Source organism: Oppia nitens, unplaced genomic scaffold (genome assembly GCF_028296485.1).
Source record: "Oppia nitens isolate AA-2021 unplaced genomic scaffold, nextdenovo-longstitch-racon4-pilon3 scaffold21_pilon_pilon_pilon, whole genome shotgun sequence".
Classification (NCBI taxonomy): Eukaryota; Metazoa; Arthropoda; class Arachnida; order Sarcoptiformes; family Oppiidae; genus Oppia; species Oppia nitens.
Window position 1 is genome coordinate 956,554 of NW_026533201.1, and position 19,223 is coordinate 975,776.

General features: G+C 23.9%; 6 protein-coding genes across 8 annotated transcripts in view; 2 read left to right on the plus strand and 4 right to left on the minus strand.

The window, feature by feature from the left end:
* The window catches only part of LOC128953296 (uncharacterized), a 388,095-nt gene that overhangs the window by 171,531 nt on the left and 197,341 nt on the right, over window positions 1-19,223 (plus strand). The window lies entirely within an intron of this gene.
* LOC128953396 (uncharacterized) lies at window positions 139-1,243 on the minus strand. The gene is made up of 2 exons (XM_054298881.1): window positions 1,201-1,243; window positions 139-1,070 (listed from the first exon to the last, which is right to left on the minus strand). The coding sequence occupies exon 2, from the start codon at window positions 724-726 to the stop codon at window positions 139-141; it is 588 nt and encodes a 195-aa protein (XP_054154856.1). The 5' UTR covers window positions 727-1,070; window positions 1,201-1,243.
* On the minus strand, window positions 4,401-5,336 carry LOC128953398 (uncharacterized). Its single transcript, XM_054298882.1, has one exon. The coding sequence runs from the start codon at window positions 5,232-5,234 to the stop codon at window positions 4,401-4,403; it is 834 nt and encodes a 277-aa protein (XP_054154857.1). The 5' UTR covers window positions 5,235-5,336.
* LOC128953304 (uncharacterized) lies at window positions 6,854-7,889 on the plus strand. Its single transcript, XM_054298791.1, has 2 exons — window positions 6,854-6,872; window positions 6,935-7,889. The coding sequence occupies exon 2, from the start codon at window positions 7,282-7,284 to the stop codon at window positions 7,852-7,854; it is 573 nt and encodes a 190-aa protein (XP_054154766.1). The 5' UTR covers window positions 6,854-6,872; window positions 6,935-7,281; the 3' UTR covers window positions 7,855-7,889.
* On the minus strand, window positions 8,355-10,848 carry LOC128953399 (uncharacterized). The gene is made up of 5 exons (XM_054298883.1): window positions 10,842-10,848; window positions 10,364-10,492; window positions 9,979-10,302; window positions 9,099-9,313; window positions 8,355-9,056 (listed from the first exon to the last, which is right to left on the minus strand). The coding sequence occupies exons 1-5, from the start codon at window positions 10,846-10,848 to the stop codon at window positions 8,355-8,357; spliced, it is 1,377 nt and encodes a 458-aa protein (XP_054154858.1).
* Window positions 17,231-18,710, minus strand: LOC128953305 (snaclec crotocetin-1-like). The gene is made up of 2 exons (XM_054298792.1): window positions 18,666-18,710; window positions 17,231-18,591 (listed from the first exon to the last, which is right to left on the minus strand). Exons 1-2 carry the CDS (start codon window positions 18,706-18,708, stop codon window positions 18,068-18,070), a joined length of 567 nt encoding a protein of 188 aa, XP_054154767.1. The 5' UTR covers window positions 18,709-18,710; the 3' UTR covers window positions 17,231-18,067.

Consider the following 19,223-nt stretch of genomic DNA (forward strand, 5'->3'; position numbering starts at 1 on the left):
AAAAATTTAAAAAATAATAATTTTATTTTTAATTATATTTAAATAATTATACAAATTATTTTAAAAAATAGTAATAATAATATTCAAAAAAAAAAACATAACAACATTTCTAAACTACTACTAATACTACCACCTCTATTAAGCAATACGTTTATAAATACGTATGGCTTGATTACGGGGTCTATTATCCAAACCGGTAGTCACATAGAAATACATATCATTGGAGAAATCTTTACGTATAAATTCCGGACTCCAACCACCCGTATCGCCCAATTCGGTAGTAAATTCCTCACAATAGCTACCGTGATCGGGTGTATAACACGATCGGGTCCTTATAGTAGACAATCGGGACCAATTGGCCGGTTGAATCTCACCAAATTTGGCCGAATCGGGACCTTCGGCTCGGAAAAACAAACCCGCGTACTGTTGGGTAATATCGTACCATTTTATCGACGATTGTGGCCATAGGTGTTGTGGCCGTTGTTGTTGACCTAACTGTACATATATAAACCCGACGGGAACGGGATTTTCCGCTAATTGATTGTAATTGGTTTCCAATACTTGGATATGTTGTTGTAATTGTTCAACTTGTTGTTGAGTTTGCTGGATCAATCTACGTAATTCATCTATAGGTTGCTGGGATTGTCCTAATTGACAAACTACCTGGTTACGTTTATTGCATACCGTATCCAACCATTTACCCTGGGTCGATTCTTGCGATTGCATTTCCAAACATTGTACCTGGGTTGAATATTCGGGACGACCATCCAACCAATTTGTATACGTAACCTGGCTACTATCTGACCATTGTAATTGTTGCTGGCTAATCTGGCCGCCCAGCCATATTGAATTAACTAGTCTATGCTGGCTAAATAAATAGCTAGTTAAATATGATTGTTCCGCTTGGGTATGGACTATCCATAAGCTAGATCCCTGTGCTTGTTGTCCGCATATATTCTGGCCGTCCGTATACGTAGCCAATGTATCGCCGATTATTTTTATACATTTCAATTGATTGTCGTAYGCGTCCCAACCGGCCGGACACCGATTATCACATTTGACTAAATTAACTGTAAAAAAAATAATTTTCTTTAAAAAATAGTTATAAAAAACTTAGTTATAAAAACAATAAAATTAGTAATAAAAACATAAAAATTAATTTAATAATCAATTATTTAATATATTATTAAATATACTTACAATTATCATAAATTACAACTATTAATACAATATTTAGTAAATAATTCATATTTTAAAAAAATTAATTAGTATATGATTTTTTTAGTTTAAATAAAAATTATATTTTTTTATTATTATTATAATTTATTTGAATTAATTTATTTCAATAGTTTTGTATGAAGTTATATACTATTTGTTAATCTTTTTTTGACAGATACTTTATATAAAAATATTTATATATATATATATTTGTTTAATTGATTATGTTGTTTTTAAAATGTCAAAGTTACATTAGTGTTGGTGAATAAAATAAAATTTTAGAAAGTTTCTAAAAATGTTTCCAAAATTTTAATTTTATATTATGTTATAAATACTTTAAAATTTTTAAAAAGTACTATACAATATAATTATTAGAACATATTTAAATTAACAATTAAATTAAAAATAATAATTATTTAATTAATTTAAACTTAAAAAGATTTTTTTAAATAATTAATAAATAGTATTAAAAAACTATAATTATAATAATTTATTTTTAAATATATTAAATAAAAATGTATACTATTTGTATAATAATGTATTTCTATAGTAATTTATTATTGAGAAATTTACTATAAAAAATTATCAATCTAAATTTATTATTTCTATCAATTTTTCAATAATTAAACATATTAAAATAATAAATTTATAATTAATTAATTAATTGTTATTCATTCAATACAGTTGTTAATTACTGCACTATCATATTATTTTTAACTTAATAAGTATAGAGGTAACTTGTCTAAGTAATTTTTTTGTTGTTGTAGAATAAATATGTTTTTTACAGCTTAATTTATTTTTATTAATTAATTAGTTTTTATTAAATTACTATTTTTTAAATTAATACATGAAAAATAATTTATTAAATATACAAAAATTAAAAACTTTATAATTTAAAAAAAAATTATTACAACTTTAACTATTAGTATATGTATGTTTGTTACTAATAAAAAAATTATTATATTTTTATAGATATTTATTATTCTAGAAATTTACGAAAAATAATTCTCAATCAAAATTTATTAGACATTATTATTATAATTATTGCTTTTCTAATTGAAATATAATATATATATACAGTATATATAAATTTAGTATAAAAAATAAATAATTTAAAACATCAATTTCCAGACTCATCATTACAGCTAATTACAGCTAAATTATAACTATTATTATTATTATTATCATACTATTTACCCAATTAGTATAAATAAATAAAAATGATAACTTACCCAGGTGTTGGAAAATAACTATATTTATATATATTTATTGTTTGACTATTGCACCTACATACAAAAAAATAAAATAAAATAATATATGATACTATTATATAATTCAAGTAGTCTACTGATCCAATTGTAAGTGCCTATTGTTGTTCCAAAAAAAATTATTTAAAAAATGTTATATCCCGGAGCCAGCTATTTAATTTTAATGTTAAAGTTTTCAATAGATACATTAATTATAAATAAATTATAATTTTAATCTTTAAAATTACCCCCTCCTCCCACTGGGTCATACAATAGGCTGCAATTATATTAGAGAAACTTTTAATTTTTTACATAATATAATATAATTATATAAACATAATTTTAATTATTATTTAATACAAATAATGGATATTTTTATGTAATAAATATTTTTTTAAAGGTATTACAAAGGTATAGCTCGGGACTAGTTTGTCCACTGCTATCCCGAACTTTTGTGCACCCGGAATGTATTTCTCGGATTTTAATAGATAATCTGTATTTTGTGGGTGTGAGTGAGTGTGTGTGTAATAAATTAAGAAAATAGTTTTTAAAAAATACTAAGTTTAAGATTATAAAAATATAGAAATTATATTGTAAATTAATTACCATATTAATAAATTAGTAATTTTTATATATAATACATTATAATACTAATAACTTACTACTAAAATATAAAAAATTAATTAAATTTTAAATTATTACACTTTTTTTTTGTTTGAAAATTTTTGATTGAAACAAAATTGTAAATATTTTTTGATTTTTTTTAATTTTTTAAAAATCATTCGATGCGTTTAAATATTCTGATGGCTGTATTTCGTGGGCCTGAGCTTTGAATTTTTGAAATTTATATATAATTTTTTTTTTATAATAAACTACACACAAAAAATAAAATTATTTCAATAGGATTTCAATGTAGTAGTTTTACAAATAAAAATCTACTATTACTATTACTATTACTATTACTATTACTATTACTATTACTATTACTATTACTATTACTATTACTATTACTATTACTATTACTATTACTATTACTATTACTATTACTATTACTATTACTATTACTATTACTATTACTATTACTATTACTATTACTATTACTATTACTATTACTATTACTATTACTATTACTATTACTATTACTATTACTATTACTATTACTATTATATATATACTATTACTATTATATTACTATTACTATTACTATTACTATTACTATTACTATTACTATTACTATTACTATTACTATTACTATTACTATTACTATTACTATTACTATTACTATTACTATTACTATTACTATTACTATTACTATTACTATTACTATTACTATTACTATTACTATTACTATTACTATTACTATTACTATTACTATTACTATTACTATTACTATTACTATTACTATTACTATTACTATTACTATTACTATTACTATTACTATTGTGTGTATTGTGTGTACTATTACTATTACTATTACTATTACTATTACTATTACTATTACTATTACTATTACTATTACTATTACTATTACTATTACTATTACTATTACTATTACTATTACTATTACTATTACTATTACTATTACTATTACTATTACTATTACTATTACTATTACTATTACTATTAGTCATATGATATTTGCATTTAGTTTGTGCATTAGTTTATCAGTAGTATGCAAGTTATATGAAATTTTTTGTGTGTTATCTTATTTTTAATATTTTAAGCAAATATTTTTAACATATAGGTGTGAATTCAAAGCTATGTCGTGGACTATTCTCGCAGGTAGTCATAAAGAATTGCATGAAATGATTAAAATCTTTTAATAACATTAAATAAAAATTTTACATAAAATAATAGATAATTTGATATATTCTTTAGTTCTTTTCAACCTATTTATCAAAATAATGTAATTTTTTGTTATATAATATTTTGTATTTATTCGATGCGTTTAAATATTCTGATGGCCGTATTTCGTGGCCTATTCTCACCGGTAGTTATATAAAGATAAAAATATGAAAATAAATCACGAAGACCAATCATACTGCTCCAATTGGTTTCGGGTATTGATTGCAGACGCCAATTACAACCATCATAACTACTTATACTACACGAATATGTATTAATAGAAGCTAATCTGCTATAGTTGGCCGCCTGTATCTGACCAAACGCGGCTGAACCGGAACCCTCGGCTCGGAAAAACAATCCCGAATAATTGGAGGTAACATCTTGCCATTTTATTGTTGGTGACCACAGTTGACTGGGTTCGGGTTGACCCGATAGTTGTACGTATATAAAACCCAGGGGAACGGGATTCGCTACTAGTTTATCCAATTGATTTTTGTGTTCAAGTAATTCTACTTGTTGTTTAGCATTTTCATCTTTCAATATTTTTACTTGATCTTGAGCATATTTTTTAGTTTCTAAAATTAATTTTTCCAGATCACTTATTGGCATCGATTGCATCGATTGACAAACTACCTGGTTACGTTTATTACATGCCAGATCATACCATTTACCCAGGGATGTCTGTTCCGATTGCATTTCTACACATTCAACATCACTAATGTTTTGTGGCCGACCAGTTGCCCAATTAGTATAKGWAACATTAGTATTATCCATCCAGGTAATTATTTGCTGTTTGACTTTAGCACCTATCCATATTGAATCAACTAGCTTATGTTGAACAAATAAATAGTCACTAAAATAATCTTGTTCCAATTGCGAGTGTATTGTCAACAATGTTGATCCCGGAGCCAACTTAGCACACATATCCACTGCATTGCCATATGTATCAAATGAATCCGTTATTATTTTGATACACTTTAGTTGATCGTCATATGTATCCCAACCGGCCGGACATTTGTTGTCACATTCGATATAATGAACTAAAATAAATAAATATCTAATAAATTATTAATTTAATTTTAAATTTAATTTACTTACWATAATTAAATAAAAATAATATTAAAATTATTGTTAATTTCATTTTATATAATGAATATATTATAATATTTTAATTATAATTACTTTTGTTACAATAAATATTTGTTAAATAAAACTATAAAATTTATTACTCTATTTATATGTTAAATATTATCTAATTAAAAACGATTAAATAATAATTTTTTTAAGTATTTCTACTTTATATTTCTAATRATTTAATAATCAAATATCATATGATATTTTTTTCCTAAATGTCAATAAGTGAATTGATTATATTTTATTATTTCAAATAATAATAATATTTAATTATTTTTATATATAATAACTAAATTTTATTTATAATAATAAAACTATACTTTATTTATAAGTAAAATTTTATCTATTAAAAAAACTTATWGTTAAATTATTGTTATATAATTTCATTATGTATTTGAACTGTTTTTTTAAATGTCAACTAGTTCAATCTAATTAAGTAAAAATTGATATTAATTTGTTGTGCAATCATTTTTATACAATAATTAAAGTAATACATGATAATTTTAWTAAAAATATAGCATTATTTATTAATATAAAAAACAATAGCAAAATCAATATAAATATTCATTATTTTTTTTAAAAAAATAATCATTAAATTAATATATGAAAATATCACAAAAAAGTAATTAGAAAGTTGTTATTTTATTAAATTTATTAAATTATGCGAAATTTTTTTTGAATATTTTGTTCAAAGAAAATATGACAATATTTTTGATAACTTTTAATATTAATTTAAACTATTTTTGTAATAATTAAATTGTTATTAATAAGTTTTTATTAATTAAAATTACTTAATTTCATTGTAAATAACAATTTCAGCAAATTATCTTTAAGTAGATATTAATAACAAAAAATTTGATATAATAAGTATTATTGTATATAAAAATTGATATAAATAATCAATACTTAATATTTAATTAAGTAATACTTTTGACATTTCAACTTTTTTTAAAAAAAAAATTATAAGGATACTTATTAAAAATAAAAATTACTAAAATATATTTAAATATAAAAATATATATATATATATATATAATAATTATATAACGATATAATAAAATAATTACATATATATTATTTAATTATATTAAATAAAAAATTGTATATTTTTGTCTTACAATTTTTAATAAATAAAAATTATTTATTTTATCAATTTTTGTCAATTAGTATTTAATTATGTTTATCAATATCTGATATTTAATTAATACTTATAAAGTTTATTAAATTGTATAATAGTTTGACATTTATAGTTAGTTTTAGATAATAGATAATTATTTCTATTATTTATAAATAGTTAAAACAATTAAAAAAATAATATTTATTAATGAGAAAAATTATTTACTTTAATTATAGAATATTTATTAAAAAAAAATTCTTATAAAATAATTATGAAAATAATTTTTCTAATTTTATTAATTATAATTAACTGTAAGTATTTATTACTATTTAATTATAACAATAATAAGAAAAATTTATTTTTAAAAAATTAGATTATTATATTGAATGTAACGACAAATGTCCGGCCGGTTGGGTGGCATATGACGATCAACTAAAGTGTTTTAAAATAGTTAACAATTCAATTGATTCAACATATGCTGATGCAATAGACAAATGTGGAAAACTAGATCCCGGAGCTACACTGTTGACAATACATACACAAGCGGAACAAAACTATTTAAATGATTTACTTTATGTAAAATATAAATTAGTCGATACAGTATGGTTAGGTGGACGGGTTAAACTAGATCAACTAACCTGGATAGACGGTAGCCCAGTTACCTATTATAATTGGATATCGGGTCGTCCGCATAATGTTACCGATGTTGAATGTGTTGAAATGCAATCGGATCCCCCGGGTAAATGGGATGATATAGCTTGTAATAAACATAACATGGTGGTTTGTCAACAGCTACAATCGGCACCAGTTATTGAATTGAAAAAATTAATCGAAGAAACTAGAAAAGAGTTACATGAGCTTAGAACTAATTATTCAAGTCAACAAAATCAATTGGATAAACTAGTAGCCAATCCCGTACCTATGGGTTTTGTATATACCCAGCTATCTGGTCAACCCGAACCATCCGCAATATGGCCACAAGTTAACTGGCAAGATGTGACCCGTGATTATTCGGGTTTGTTTTTTCGGGCCGAGGGTTCCGGTTCCCTACCGTTTGGTCAGATACAGGCAGCTAACTGGTCCCGATTGTCTACAGTTTATACATATAGGCGTTCAATTAGTATTACAACAATAGATCAATCGCATCGCTTAACCGAATTACCCGTTACCGGTTGGAGCAATGATACTATTGATGATAATTTAGGTTATTATCCAGATCATTTGAATCTGTATTTTACTGAATCAGATAATAGGCCCCGAAATCAGGCCATCAGAATATTTAAACGCATTTAAAAATCAAATATAGATTTTATTTATTATTATTATTAAATTAGTTTATTAGTTTTATAATTAGTTTAAAATAATGTAATATTAAAATTATAAATTGTAGAATTAAAAAAATAAATCTTTATTAATATTTTAATTATTTTATTTAAATTAGTTTATTAACTAATTAAAATTTTATCAGGGTAAATGAGGGTTGCTTGTCGAATCGATGCCAGTGAGTGATCTGGTAAAAAATAATAATAATATTGTAAACTAGAAAAAATCTACAAGATAAATTAGATAAACAACAATTGCAATTAGATAAAATTAATAATTTTTTAACATGTTATACAAGTACTAGTAGATTGTATGATGTAAATGGTCACCTGTATACCAGAGAGTCGGGTTAGAGTTGAAAATATTGTTAAATATAATTTTAATTTGAAAAAAAAAAATTTATTAAAATAAATGATTTGTCAATATTTTTTTGTTGTTGATATAATTTTATTGTTTATTAAAAAATGCAATCATTCGATGCGTTTAAATATTTTGATGGCTGTATTTCGTGGCCTATTCTCACCCGAAGTCATATAGAAATACATGACACCATTAAAATCTTTTTGAACTAAATTTTCACTCCAACCGGACTCAGGTATTGAGTACAACAAATTTTGACATCCACTCCAACCACTTATACTACACGAATCTGTATGAACAGCAGCTAATCGGCTTGAGTTGGCCGCCTGTATCTGACCAAACTGGGCGGAACCCGAACCTTCGGCCCGGAAAAACAATCCCGAATAATCTGGGGTAACATCTTGCCATTTAATTTTGGGTGACTGTGWCCATAGTTGACTTGGTTCAGGTTGTCCCGATAGTTGTACGTATATAAAACCTAGGGGAACGGGATTGGCTACTAGTTTATCCAATTCTATTTGTTGTCTAGTATAGTTACTAGTAATTTTATCTAGTTGATTTTGCTGTTTAGTATAATTAGTTCTAAGCTCCTGTAATTCTTTTCTAGTTTGTTCAATTAATTTTTTTAATTCAATAACTGGTGACGATTGTAACTGTTGACAAACCAACATGTTATGTTTAGTACAAGCTATATCATCCCATTTACCCGGGGGATCCGATTGCATTTCAACACATTCAACATCACTAACATTATGCGGTCGACCAGATATCCAATTAGTATAGCTAACTGTGCTATTATCTATCCAGGTTAGTTAATCCAGTTTAACCTGTCCACCCAACCATACTGTATCAACCAATTTATGTTTAACATATAGCAAATCATTCAAAAAGTTTTGTTCAGCTTCTGTATGTATTGTCAACAGTGTTGATCCCGGAGCTTGTTTTGCACACTTGTCCACAGCTGAACTATATGTATCTATGAAATCGTTGATTATTTTGATACACTTTAGTTGATCGTCATATTCAACCCAACCGTCCGGACATTTGTCGTCACATTCAATATAATAATCTAAATTCAAATTTATTTTTCTTATATTAATGTTATAATTAATAATAATAATCAACAAAAAAAAACTTACAATTATTTATTATTAATATAATTAGCAAAATTATTTTCATAATTATTTTATAAATACTATTTTTTAAATATTTAAAATCAAAGTTAATACTTTAAAAAAAATCAATACTAAACATATTTTAATTGTCACACTATTTATAAATAATAAAAATAATTTTTTTATTATCTAAAACTAACTAAATAAATGACAAACTACTATATAATTTAATACACTTTATAGTTGTTTATGTATTAAATTAAATATCAATTTTACGATAAACACTAATTGACAAAAATTGATTAGAAAATAATTTTTATTTTGTACTATTAATAATTAAGTTTTTAATATCAATATATATTTAATAAATTTTAAATGTCAAAAGTAATAATTAATTAAATATTTTATAAGTATTGATAATTTATATTGTAATAATTATTTTGTTATTTTTATCTAATTAAAGATAATTTAGTGAAATTGATAATTGATAAACAAAAAAGATAAATATTTTAATATTATTAATTTAATTGACAACAAACTTTAAATACTTTTATTAATTATAATTTAATTCTATAATTAACATCGGTCAATCGGGACCAGTTAGCTGCCTGTATCTGACCAAACACGGCCGAACCCGAACCCTCGGCCCGGAAAAACAGATCAGAATAATCAGCGGTCACTTCAAGCCAGTTAACCTGTGGCCATATATCGGATGGTTCGGGTTGACCCGATAGTTGGGTGTATATAAAACCAACGGGAACGGGATTTGCTACTAATTTATCTAGTTGAATTTTTCGTGTATCTAGTTGAATTTTTTGATTATCAATTGTGTATGATTGTTTATCTATTTGATCTTTTTGATTATTTAGTTTATCTTGTTGTTTATCTAATTTATCTTGTAGGTTTTCTCTGGTTTCCAATATTAAATTTTCCAGATCAATTACTGGCATCGATTGGCAAATAACCATGCTAAGTTTTTTTACAATAAGTGTCATACCATTTACCTTGTCTTTTATTGTCAACTTCAGTCGATAATCTGGTCATATCTTCCGATTGCTTTTCAACACATTTAACATCACTAGAGTTTGCTGGCCGACCCTCTAGCCAATTAGAATAGGTAACATTTGTACTATCTATCCAGGTTATTATATGTTGTTTGACCTAGGGCACCCAACCATAGAGAGTTGACTAGTTTATGTTGAATAAATAGATAGTCAGTCAAATAGTTCTGTTCCGATTCAGAGTGTATTGTCAACAGTGTTGATCCCGGAGCCAACTTAGCACACATATCCAATGCATATGTATCAAATCGTATGGTATGGAATCGGCGATTATTTTAATGACACCAATTACTGGCGCCAAGTGATCGATCTATACAACTGTCCTTATATTTAAACCAACCAATAGCTATACACCAAAACCTATACATCCCTATTATATAAATACCAGTAATGAGACACCAGACAGTCAGTGCAATCTTACCCAGCATTACTATCAGTCACTATACTGTATACACCATTGCATTCATTCACATACATGTGCTCTTAAATTATACCATTTTTATATCATTGTTTTAACTGCTGTTTTAATTTTATTAACTATAATAAAGTATTGTAACTAAACTGTGTCTAAGTTATTGTCTCCACCTAATCATTGGATCGACCACCACATCATAACTACCATTCCTCTCAAGCAAGCATTGTATTAAATTATTTAATTAATTAATGGTAAATATTAATATAACTAATCGTATTTAACATTTATTTATTTATTTTTATTGAGCTAATTAAATTTTATAATAAATATTTCATTGCATTTATACAGTATATAAATAATACATAATAATAATTGTCATTGTGACAGCTTTATAGAAAATACTTTGTAAAAAATAATTGTTAAATTATATTTAAAAAAATATATATATATTAGAAAATATAGTAGTTGTAAATAAGTTGTAAAATAAAATTATTTGCTAAATAATAAAAATTATGTTTATTAATTATAAGATTATTAGAAAACATTACCTTGAAACAAATTTTATTATTATGACTTACTTAATATAAATTTTATAATACTTAATAAAATTTTATTATCTGTATTTATCATTATAATATAATAACATTTTTTTAAAAAATTTATTAAGTTTATAATAATAATTATAATAATTAGAAAATATTATTGTTTTTATTTATTTGATTATGTTTTATAATTCATTTAATCAATCAATCATTGAATGCGTTTAAATAGTCTGATGGCTTGATTTCGGGGCCTATAATCCGATTCAGTAAAATATAGTTGAATACGATCGGGAAACCAACTGTATATTATTTCGCTCCAACCGCTAACTGGCAAATCGGTTAAACGCCAACCATAATCACCTGTAAATTTAGAGGATAACCTATGCGCATTAGCAGCAGCCAATCGGGACCAGTTGGCCGGTTGTATCTGACCAAACGGTAGGGAACCCGAACCCTCGGCCAGAAAAAACAATCCCGAATAATCCCGTGTCACTTCTTGCCATTTAACTTGTGGCCATATATAGCATGGTTCGGGTTGACCCGATAGCTGGGTGTATATAAAACCCACGGGTACTGGATTTGATTCTAGTTTAGCTAGATGAGTTCTTTGTTCTTCAATTGTATTTTTTTGTTTATCTAATTGATCTTGTTGATTATTTAGTTTATTTTGTTGACTATCTAGTTGCAATTGTTTATTTTCTAATTGATCTTGTTGACTATTTAATTTATTTTGTTGACTATTTAGTTTTAATTGATTATTTTCTAATTGATCTTGTTGACTATTTATTTTATTTTGTTGACTATCTAGTTGCAATTGTTTATTATCTAATTGATCTTGTTGACTATTTAATTTATTTTGTTGACTATCTAGTTGTAATTGATTATTTTCTAAATGATCTTGTTGACTATTTAGTTTATTTTGTTGATTATCTAGTTGCAATTGTTTATTATCTAATTGATTCCGAGTTTCCATTATTAATTTAACTAGATCACTTATTTGAACAGATTGTATTAATTGGCAAACTACCATGCTACGTTTTTTACAATCAGTGTCAAACCATTTACCTTGTCTTTTATCGTCAGCTGATAATCGGATCATATTTTCCGATTGCATTTCAATACATTTAACATCACTAGAGTTTACTGGCCGACCAGTTATCCAATTAGTATAGGTACCATTGGTATTATCCATCCAGGTAATTATTTGTTGTTTGACCCGGGCACCCAACCATAGAGAGTTGACTATTTTATTTTGAACATATAGATAGTTAGTCAAATATTCTTGTTCCTCTGGTGAATGTATTGTCAACAATGTTGATCCCGGAGCCAGCTTTGCACACTTATTAATAGCATTATCGTATGTAGCAATAGAATTGATAAATATTTTAATACACTTTAGTTGATCGTCATATGCATCCCAACCGGCCGGACATTTGTTGTCACATTCAATATAATTATCTTTAAAAAAATAATTTATTATTAAAATATTTACAAATTATATACTTACAGTTAATAGGTATAAATAATATATAAATAATTAATTGTTTCATTTTTAATTAAATATATTTATAAATATTTTTATAATTATGAAAATATTTATTTCAATATTACAGTATTTATATACTAAATGTTATCTATTATAATAAACTAGAAAACTATTATAGAAAACTTAATTATTTGTTATTTTCTAGTAATAAAATTTTTATAATTCTTTATATTTTATTATAATTTATCTAAATAACCATTAAAATAAGATAATTAATTGAAAATTAATATATTATTTATATTAATTAGTGATAAATAATAATATATCTATCAAATATAATTTTTAGATCAAATATCATTTATTTTTATTGAGTAAAATAAATTTTCTAATATATATTTTATTTTATTAATATAAAGCATATGAGTAATAATATATCTTAAAAAATTATTAATATCTAAATTTGAGTTTTAATGATACTCTAAAAGTAAGCGTAAACACTTATTATATATAATGAAAATTTTTAAAACATTATATTTTAGTGTTAATAAATAAGATTTACATATATATATCAATGAATAATGATTGTCATTTTGATCAGTGAAATAGAAAATACTTTGTAAAAAATAATTGTTAAATTAAATTAAAAAAATATTTTTTAAATATTATACAATATTGTAGTTGTAAATATATTGTGAAATAAAATAAATTGTAGATAATAAAAATTAAGAAAACTAAAAGTTAAGATAACTAGAAAAAAAACCTTTAAATTTTTTTATTATTATAAATTACTTATATATTACTCCACTTTAACATTAATAAAATTTTATTATTTGTATTTATCATTATAATATAAAAAGTAACTAAATGTAAAATCATTATTTTGTATGAATAATAGTATAATTAAAATATTTATTATTGATAACTAGATAACAAATAGATTAATTTATACTGTTATATAAAAGTATTGCAACTTCAAGATTCTATGTAAGATTAAAATTAGCAATTAATTTATAAATATTTTTTTTAATTATTAAATTAAATTAAAAATTATATACCTAAATATCCAACATTATTATACAAAATTAAATATTTTATTTTTTTAAATTTTATTTAAGATTACTAGAAAACAATACCTTGAAATTATTATTATTATTATTATTAATTACTTATATATTATAATACTCGACTTTAACACTTATAAAATTTTATTGTTTGAATTTATCAATATAATATAAGAACTAAATAATTGAAAAAAATATAATTTTTTATGAATAATACAATAATTTAAATATTAATGATAACTATATAAAAAATATAAAATAATTCATATTGTTAATTAATTGTACTGTAATATAAGTTTAATATTTTATGTAGGATTAAAATTAGTAAATAGTAATTAAATAATTTTCTTTTAATTTAACATATTATTTATATTACTTAATAAATTTTAAACATTTTAAATATTATATATAATATTATATATTGAATAAATATTAAATAACTAAAAATAAATTTAAAAAAATATATTATATATTTAAATTTTATTTATTGAAAAAATCTTGTTTGATTTAGTTACATTATAATCAATAATATTTAATAAAAAAATGATTTTTGATATATTAATTCATTATTTTTAGTCATTCTAGTTATACAAAATTTAGACAATCATTTGATACGTTTGAATATTTTGATGGCTTGATTTCGGGGCCTATTTTCGCCGGAAGTCATATGAAATTTCATTTTACCGGGAAAGTTGTCCGCTAGTAGTTCATCACTCCAGCCGTACTGACTGATTTGGTTAGTACTATAATAGCATTTGGCTCTTATTTTACATCTATTTGCAAAAATAGCAGACAATCGTGAATAGTTTTCGGCCTGTGTATAACCAAACTGGGCGGAACCCGAACCCTCAGCCCGAAAAAACAATCCCGAATACACAGCGGTCACGTCCTGCCAGCTAACTTGTGGCCATAGATCGGTTGGTTTGGGTTGACCAGATAGTTGGGTGTATATAAAACCCACGGGTACGGGATTTGATTCAAGTTTATCTAGTTTATTATGTTGATTATTTAGTTGCAATTGTTTATTATCTAATTGATCTTGTAGAATTTTTCGATTTTCCATTATTACTTTAACTAGATCACTTACTTGAATCGATTGTATTGATTGACAAACTACCATGCTACGTTTTTTACAATTCATGTCAAACCATTTACCYTGTCTATTATCGTCAGCCGATAATCTGAGCATATCTTCCGATTGCATTTCCAAACATTTAACATCACTAGAGTTTATTGGCCGACCAGTTAGCCAATTAGTATAGGTAACATTTGTATTATCTATCCAGGTAATTATTTGCTGTTTGACCTGGGCACCCAACCATAGAGTTTACTAATTTATTTTGAACAAATAAATAGTCTATCAAGTAGTCCTGTTCCTCTGGTGAATGTATTGTCAACAATGTTGATCCCGGATCCAGTTTTGAACACATATCAACTGCATTATCGTATGTATCAAATGAATCGTTAATTATTGTAAAACATTTTAGTTGATCGTCATATGCAACCCAACCGGCCGGACATTTGTCGTTACATTCAATATAACTATCTTTAAAAATTAATTTATTATTAAAACTATAAATATAATTAATTAATTTTTACAAATAATATACTTACAGAAAATAGCTATGAATAATATATAAATGTTTGATATTTTCATTTTTAATTATATATTTTTATAAAAATAATTAAAATTATGAAATAATTTATACTATATTTATAATATATTTAAAGTATAGTTTATTTAGAGTATATTTATACTAAATTTTATTTATTATCAAACATCAAAAAGTATTATTGAAAACATATTTTTTGTTATTTTCTAGTAATAATATCTTATAATTTATTGCATTAATATATCAGTATAATTCAATAACAATAATAAAATTTTTCTATTATTAAGATCTTATTTGTTTTATGAAATACACTTTTTCTACATCAACAAAATTGTTAAAACACTGTTAAAACTTTTTGTGTTATTAAATTATTATTATTAATAAATAACATCTACATATATTTTATTTATGAAATTTTTATATTTAATAAAAAAAATCATCATATCAATAATTATAATTTTCATTTTGATCAGTATAATAGAAAATAATTTTTTGTAAAAGTTAAATATATTTAAAAATAATAAAAATTTTATATATTTGTAAATATAGTAGTTGCAAATAAATTGTGTAATAAAATTAATTGACAATAAAAATTATATTTATTAATTATAAGATTACCAGAAAACTGTTAACAAATTTTAATATTATTAATTACTTGTATACTTAAATATATTTTAATACTCTTCTTTAAGATTATTTTTATTATATTATTTATTTACTTTATTAAATACTTTACTTTAAGTATTATATATTATATTACTTATTATTATAAAAGATATATACATGTATATATATAAGTAGGTTTTTAATATATTATTAATACAGACAACAGGATCACGTGTTAGGTTAAGCACATGTACCTCATATTAATTGTAAATAATTTATAGACTATTGAATAAAAAAATTCCTAAATATAGTAAATAATAGAAAATCAGTAATATATTTATATTATTTAAATTAACTTTAATTAACTAATAAATATCATTTTGTGATAATAATAATGTTAATTAATAATTTGTAATCTCTTTAATAAAAAAAATATACTAATAAAGAAAATTTAGTGAAATTAATATTTTTTTAATGAAATTCAATAGATTTTTAATAAAAGTAAAAAAAATTACTAAACATATTATTTGTTTGAAAAAATAAATTTTTGAAAGAAAATATGAAAATATTTTGATATAATTTTATTTTTAATTCCAATCATTCGATGCGTTTAAATATTCTGATGGATGTGATCTCACCGATAGTCATATAGAATTGCATGAAATAAATAAAATCTTTTATAATAAAATTTTCACTCCAACCGGACTCAGGTATCAGACCAATCAGATTCAGTAACCATCACTTAAACTACACGATCCTGTAATAACAGCAGCCAATCGGCTTGCGTTGGCCGCCTGTATCCGACCAAACGGTTCTGAACCGGAATCTTCGGCCCGGAAAAACAATACCGAATAATCTGAAGTAATTTTTTTTCCATTTAATTGTTGGTAACTGTGACCACAGTTGACTGGGTTCGGGTTGACCCGATAGTTGTACGTATATAAAATCAACGGGAACGGGATTAGCTTCTAAATAATTGTATCTAATTGAACTTGGAGACTAACATTTTCATCTTTAAGTAACTGAATTTGATTTTCATGAAATTTTCTAGATTCTTGAAGTATATTTTCAAAATCATTTACTGTCATATATTTTTGTTTTATTATTTACCATTAAAATAATAAGTACTTATTACCAGTGGCCATATATCAGATGGTTCGGGTTGACTCGTTAGTGGGGTGTATATAAAACCCAGGGGAACGGGATTTGCTACTAGTATATCTAGTTGAGTTTTTTGTGTATCAATTGTAACTTTTTGTTTATCTAATTGATCTTGTTGACTATTTAGTTTATCTTGTTGACTATCTAGTTGCAATTCTTTATTTTCTAATTGATCTTGTTGACTAGTTAGTTTATCTTGTTGAATATTTAGTATATAGTGTTGAATATTCTAATGGCTGTATTTCGGGGTCTAATTTCACCCGAAGTTCCATAGAATTTTAAATCATATATTAGATTTGAATTATAACGAAAATTATCTGACCATGTATCATTATAGTTTATATTGATAATTTTATCTGTATGAATGTAATTTCCAACTTTGTAATTTGATGCAATAACAGTAGAAATTACCGATTGTTGACTTGACTGTATCTGACCAAACTGGCCGGAACCCGAACCTTCGGCCCGGAAAAACAATCCCGAATAATCCCCGGTCACTTCAAGCCAGTTAACTTCAGGCCATATATCGCATGGTTTGGGTTGACCCGATAGCTGGATGTATATAAAACCTACGGGTACTGGATTTGATTCTAATTTATCTAGTTGAGTTTTTTGTTTATCAATGGTATCTTTTTGTTTATCTAATTGATCTTGTTGACTATTTAGTTTATTTTGTTGACAATCTAGTTGCAATTGTTTATTATCTAACTGATCTTGTTGACTAATGAGTTTATTTTGTTGACAATCTAGTTGCAATTGTTTATTATCTAATTGATCTTGTAGATTTTTTTCGAGTTTCCATTATTAATTTAACTAGATCACTTACTTGAGCCGATTGTATTGATTGACAAACTACCATGCTACGTTTTTTACAATCAGTGTCATACCATTTACCTTGTCTATTATCGTCAGCCGATAATCGGAACATATCTTCCGATTGCATTTCAATACATTTAACATCACTAGAGTTAATTGGGCGACCAGTTAGCCAATTAGTATAGCTGACATTTGAATTATCCATCCAGGTAATATTTTGTTGTTTGACCCGGGCACCCAACCATAGAGAGTTGACTAGTTTATTTTGAACAAATAAATAGTCAATTAAATAGTCCTGTTCCTCTGGTGAATGTATTGTCAATAGTGTTGATCCCGGAGCCAACTGTGCACACATATCAACAGCATTGTCATAGGTTAACAGTGAATCGGTGATTATATTTAGACACTTGAGTTGATCGTCATATGCATCCCAACCGGCCGGACATCTGTAGTCACATTCAATATAATTATCTTATATTATTAAAAAATAAATGATAATTAAATTAATTATTATTCATTATTTTTAAAACTATTAATATTCTTACAGTTAATTGCTATTAATAATATCGTAATAATTTTTAGATTCATTGTTTAATTATTTAATTTATTATTTAAAAATTTATTTATTCAATTTATAATATAATAACATGTATTAATTAAATTATTTTCTTATATAATAAATAATTTAATTTTTTTTCTATAAATATTACTGTATTTATAATGTAAAGTTTAACTAAAAATATAAAAAATATTTATTTATTGTTACCTTTTAAGTAATTTTTATCTGAATGTCAATTAATTTAAGATAATTTAGTTAACTTTGTATTATTAATTAAATTAATATTAAATATTATTATATAGAATACACTATAACATTTAATATATATCTTATTTATTATTCAATATATTATTCATCATAACATAAAATAAAATAAAAATTTTTATTGTATTGATAAACAATTCTACAATTTTTTTAGAAAATACATTATTGCAATAATAGATAAATAAAATTTAATAATAATAAAAATTTTACATTTATAACTGATTTACAGTTGATTTTATGGCTTATAAAAAGCATTTCACTTATAGATAATTATGATAAA

Coding starts and splice junctions, on each gene's coding strand:
- LOC128953304 (XM_054298791.1), top strand. CDS start 7,282: ATGCAATCGGATCCCCCGGGTAAATGGGATGATATAGCTTGTAATAAA.
- LOC128953396 (XM_054298881.1), bottom strand. CDS start 726: ATGCAATCGCAAGAATCGACCCAGGGTAAATGGTTGGATACGGTATGC.
- LOC128953305 (XM_054298792.1), bottom strand. CDS start 18,708: ATGAATCTAAAAATTATTACGATATTATTAATAGCAATTAACT. Junction 18,592..18,665: donor ATTATTAATAGCAATTAACT/GTAAGAATATTA, acceptor TAATAATATAAG/ATAATTATATTGAATGTGAC.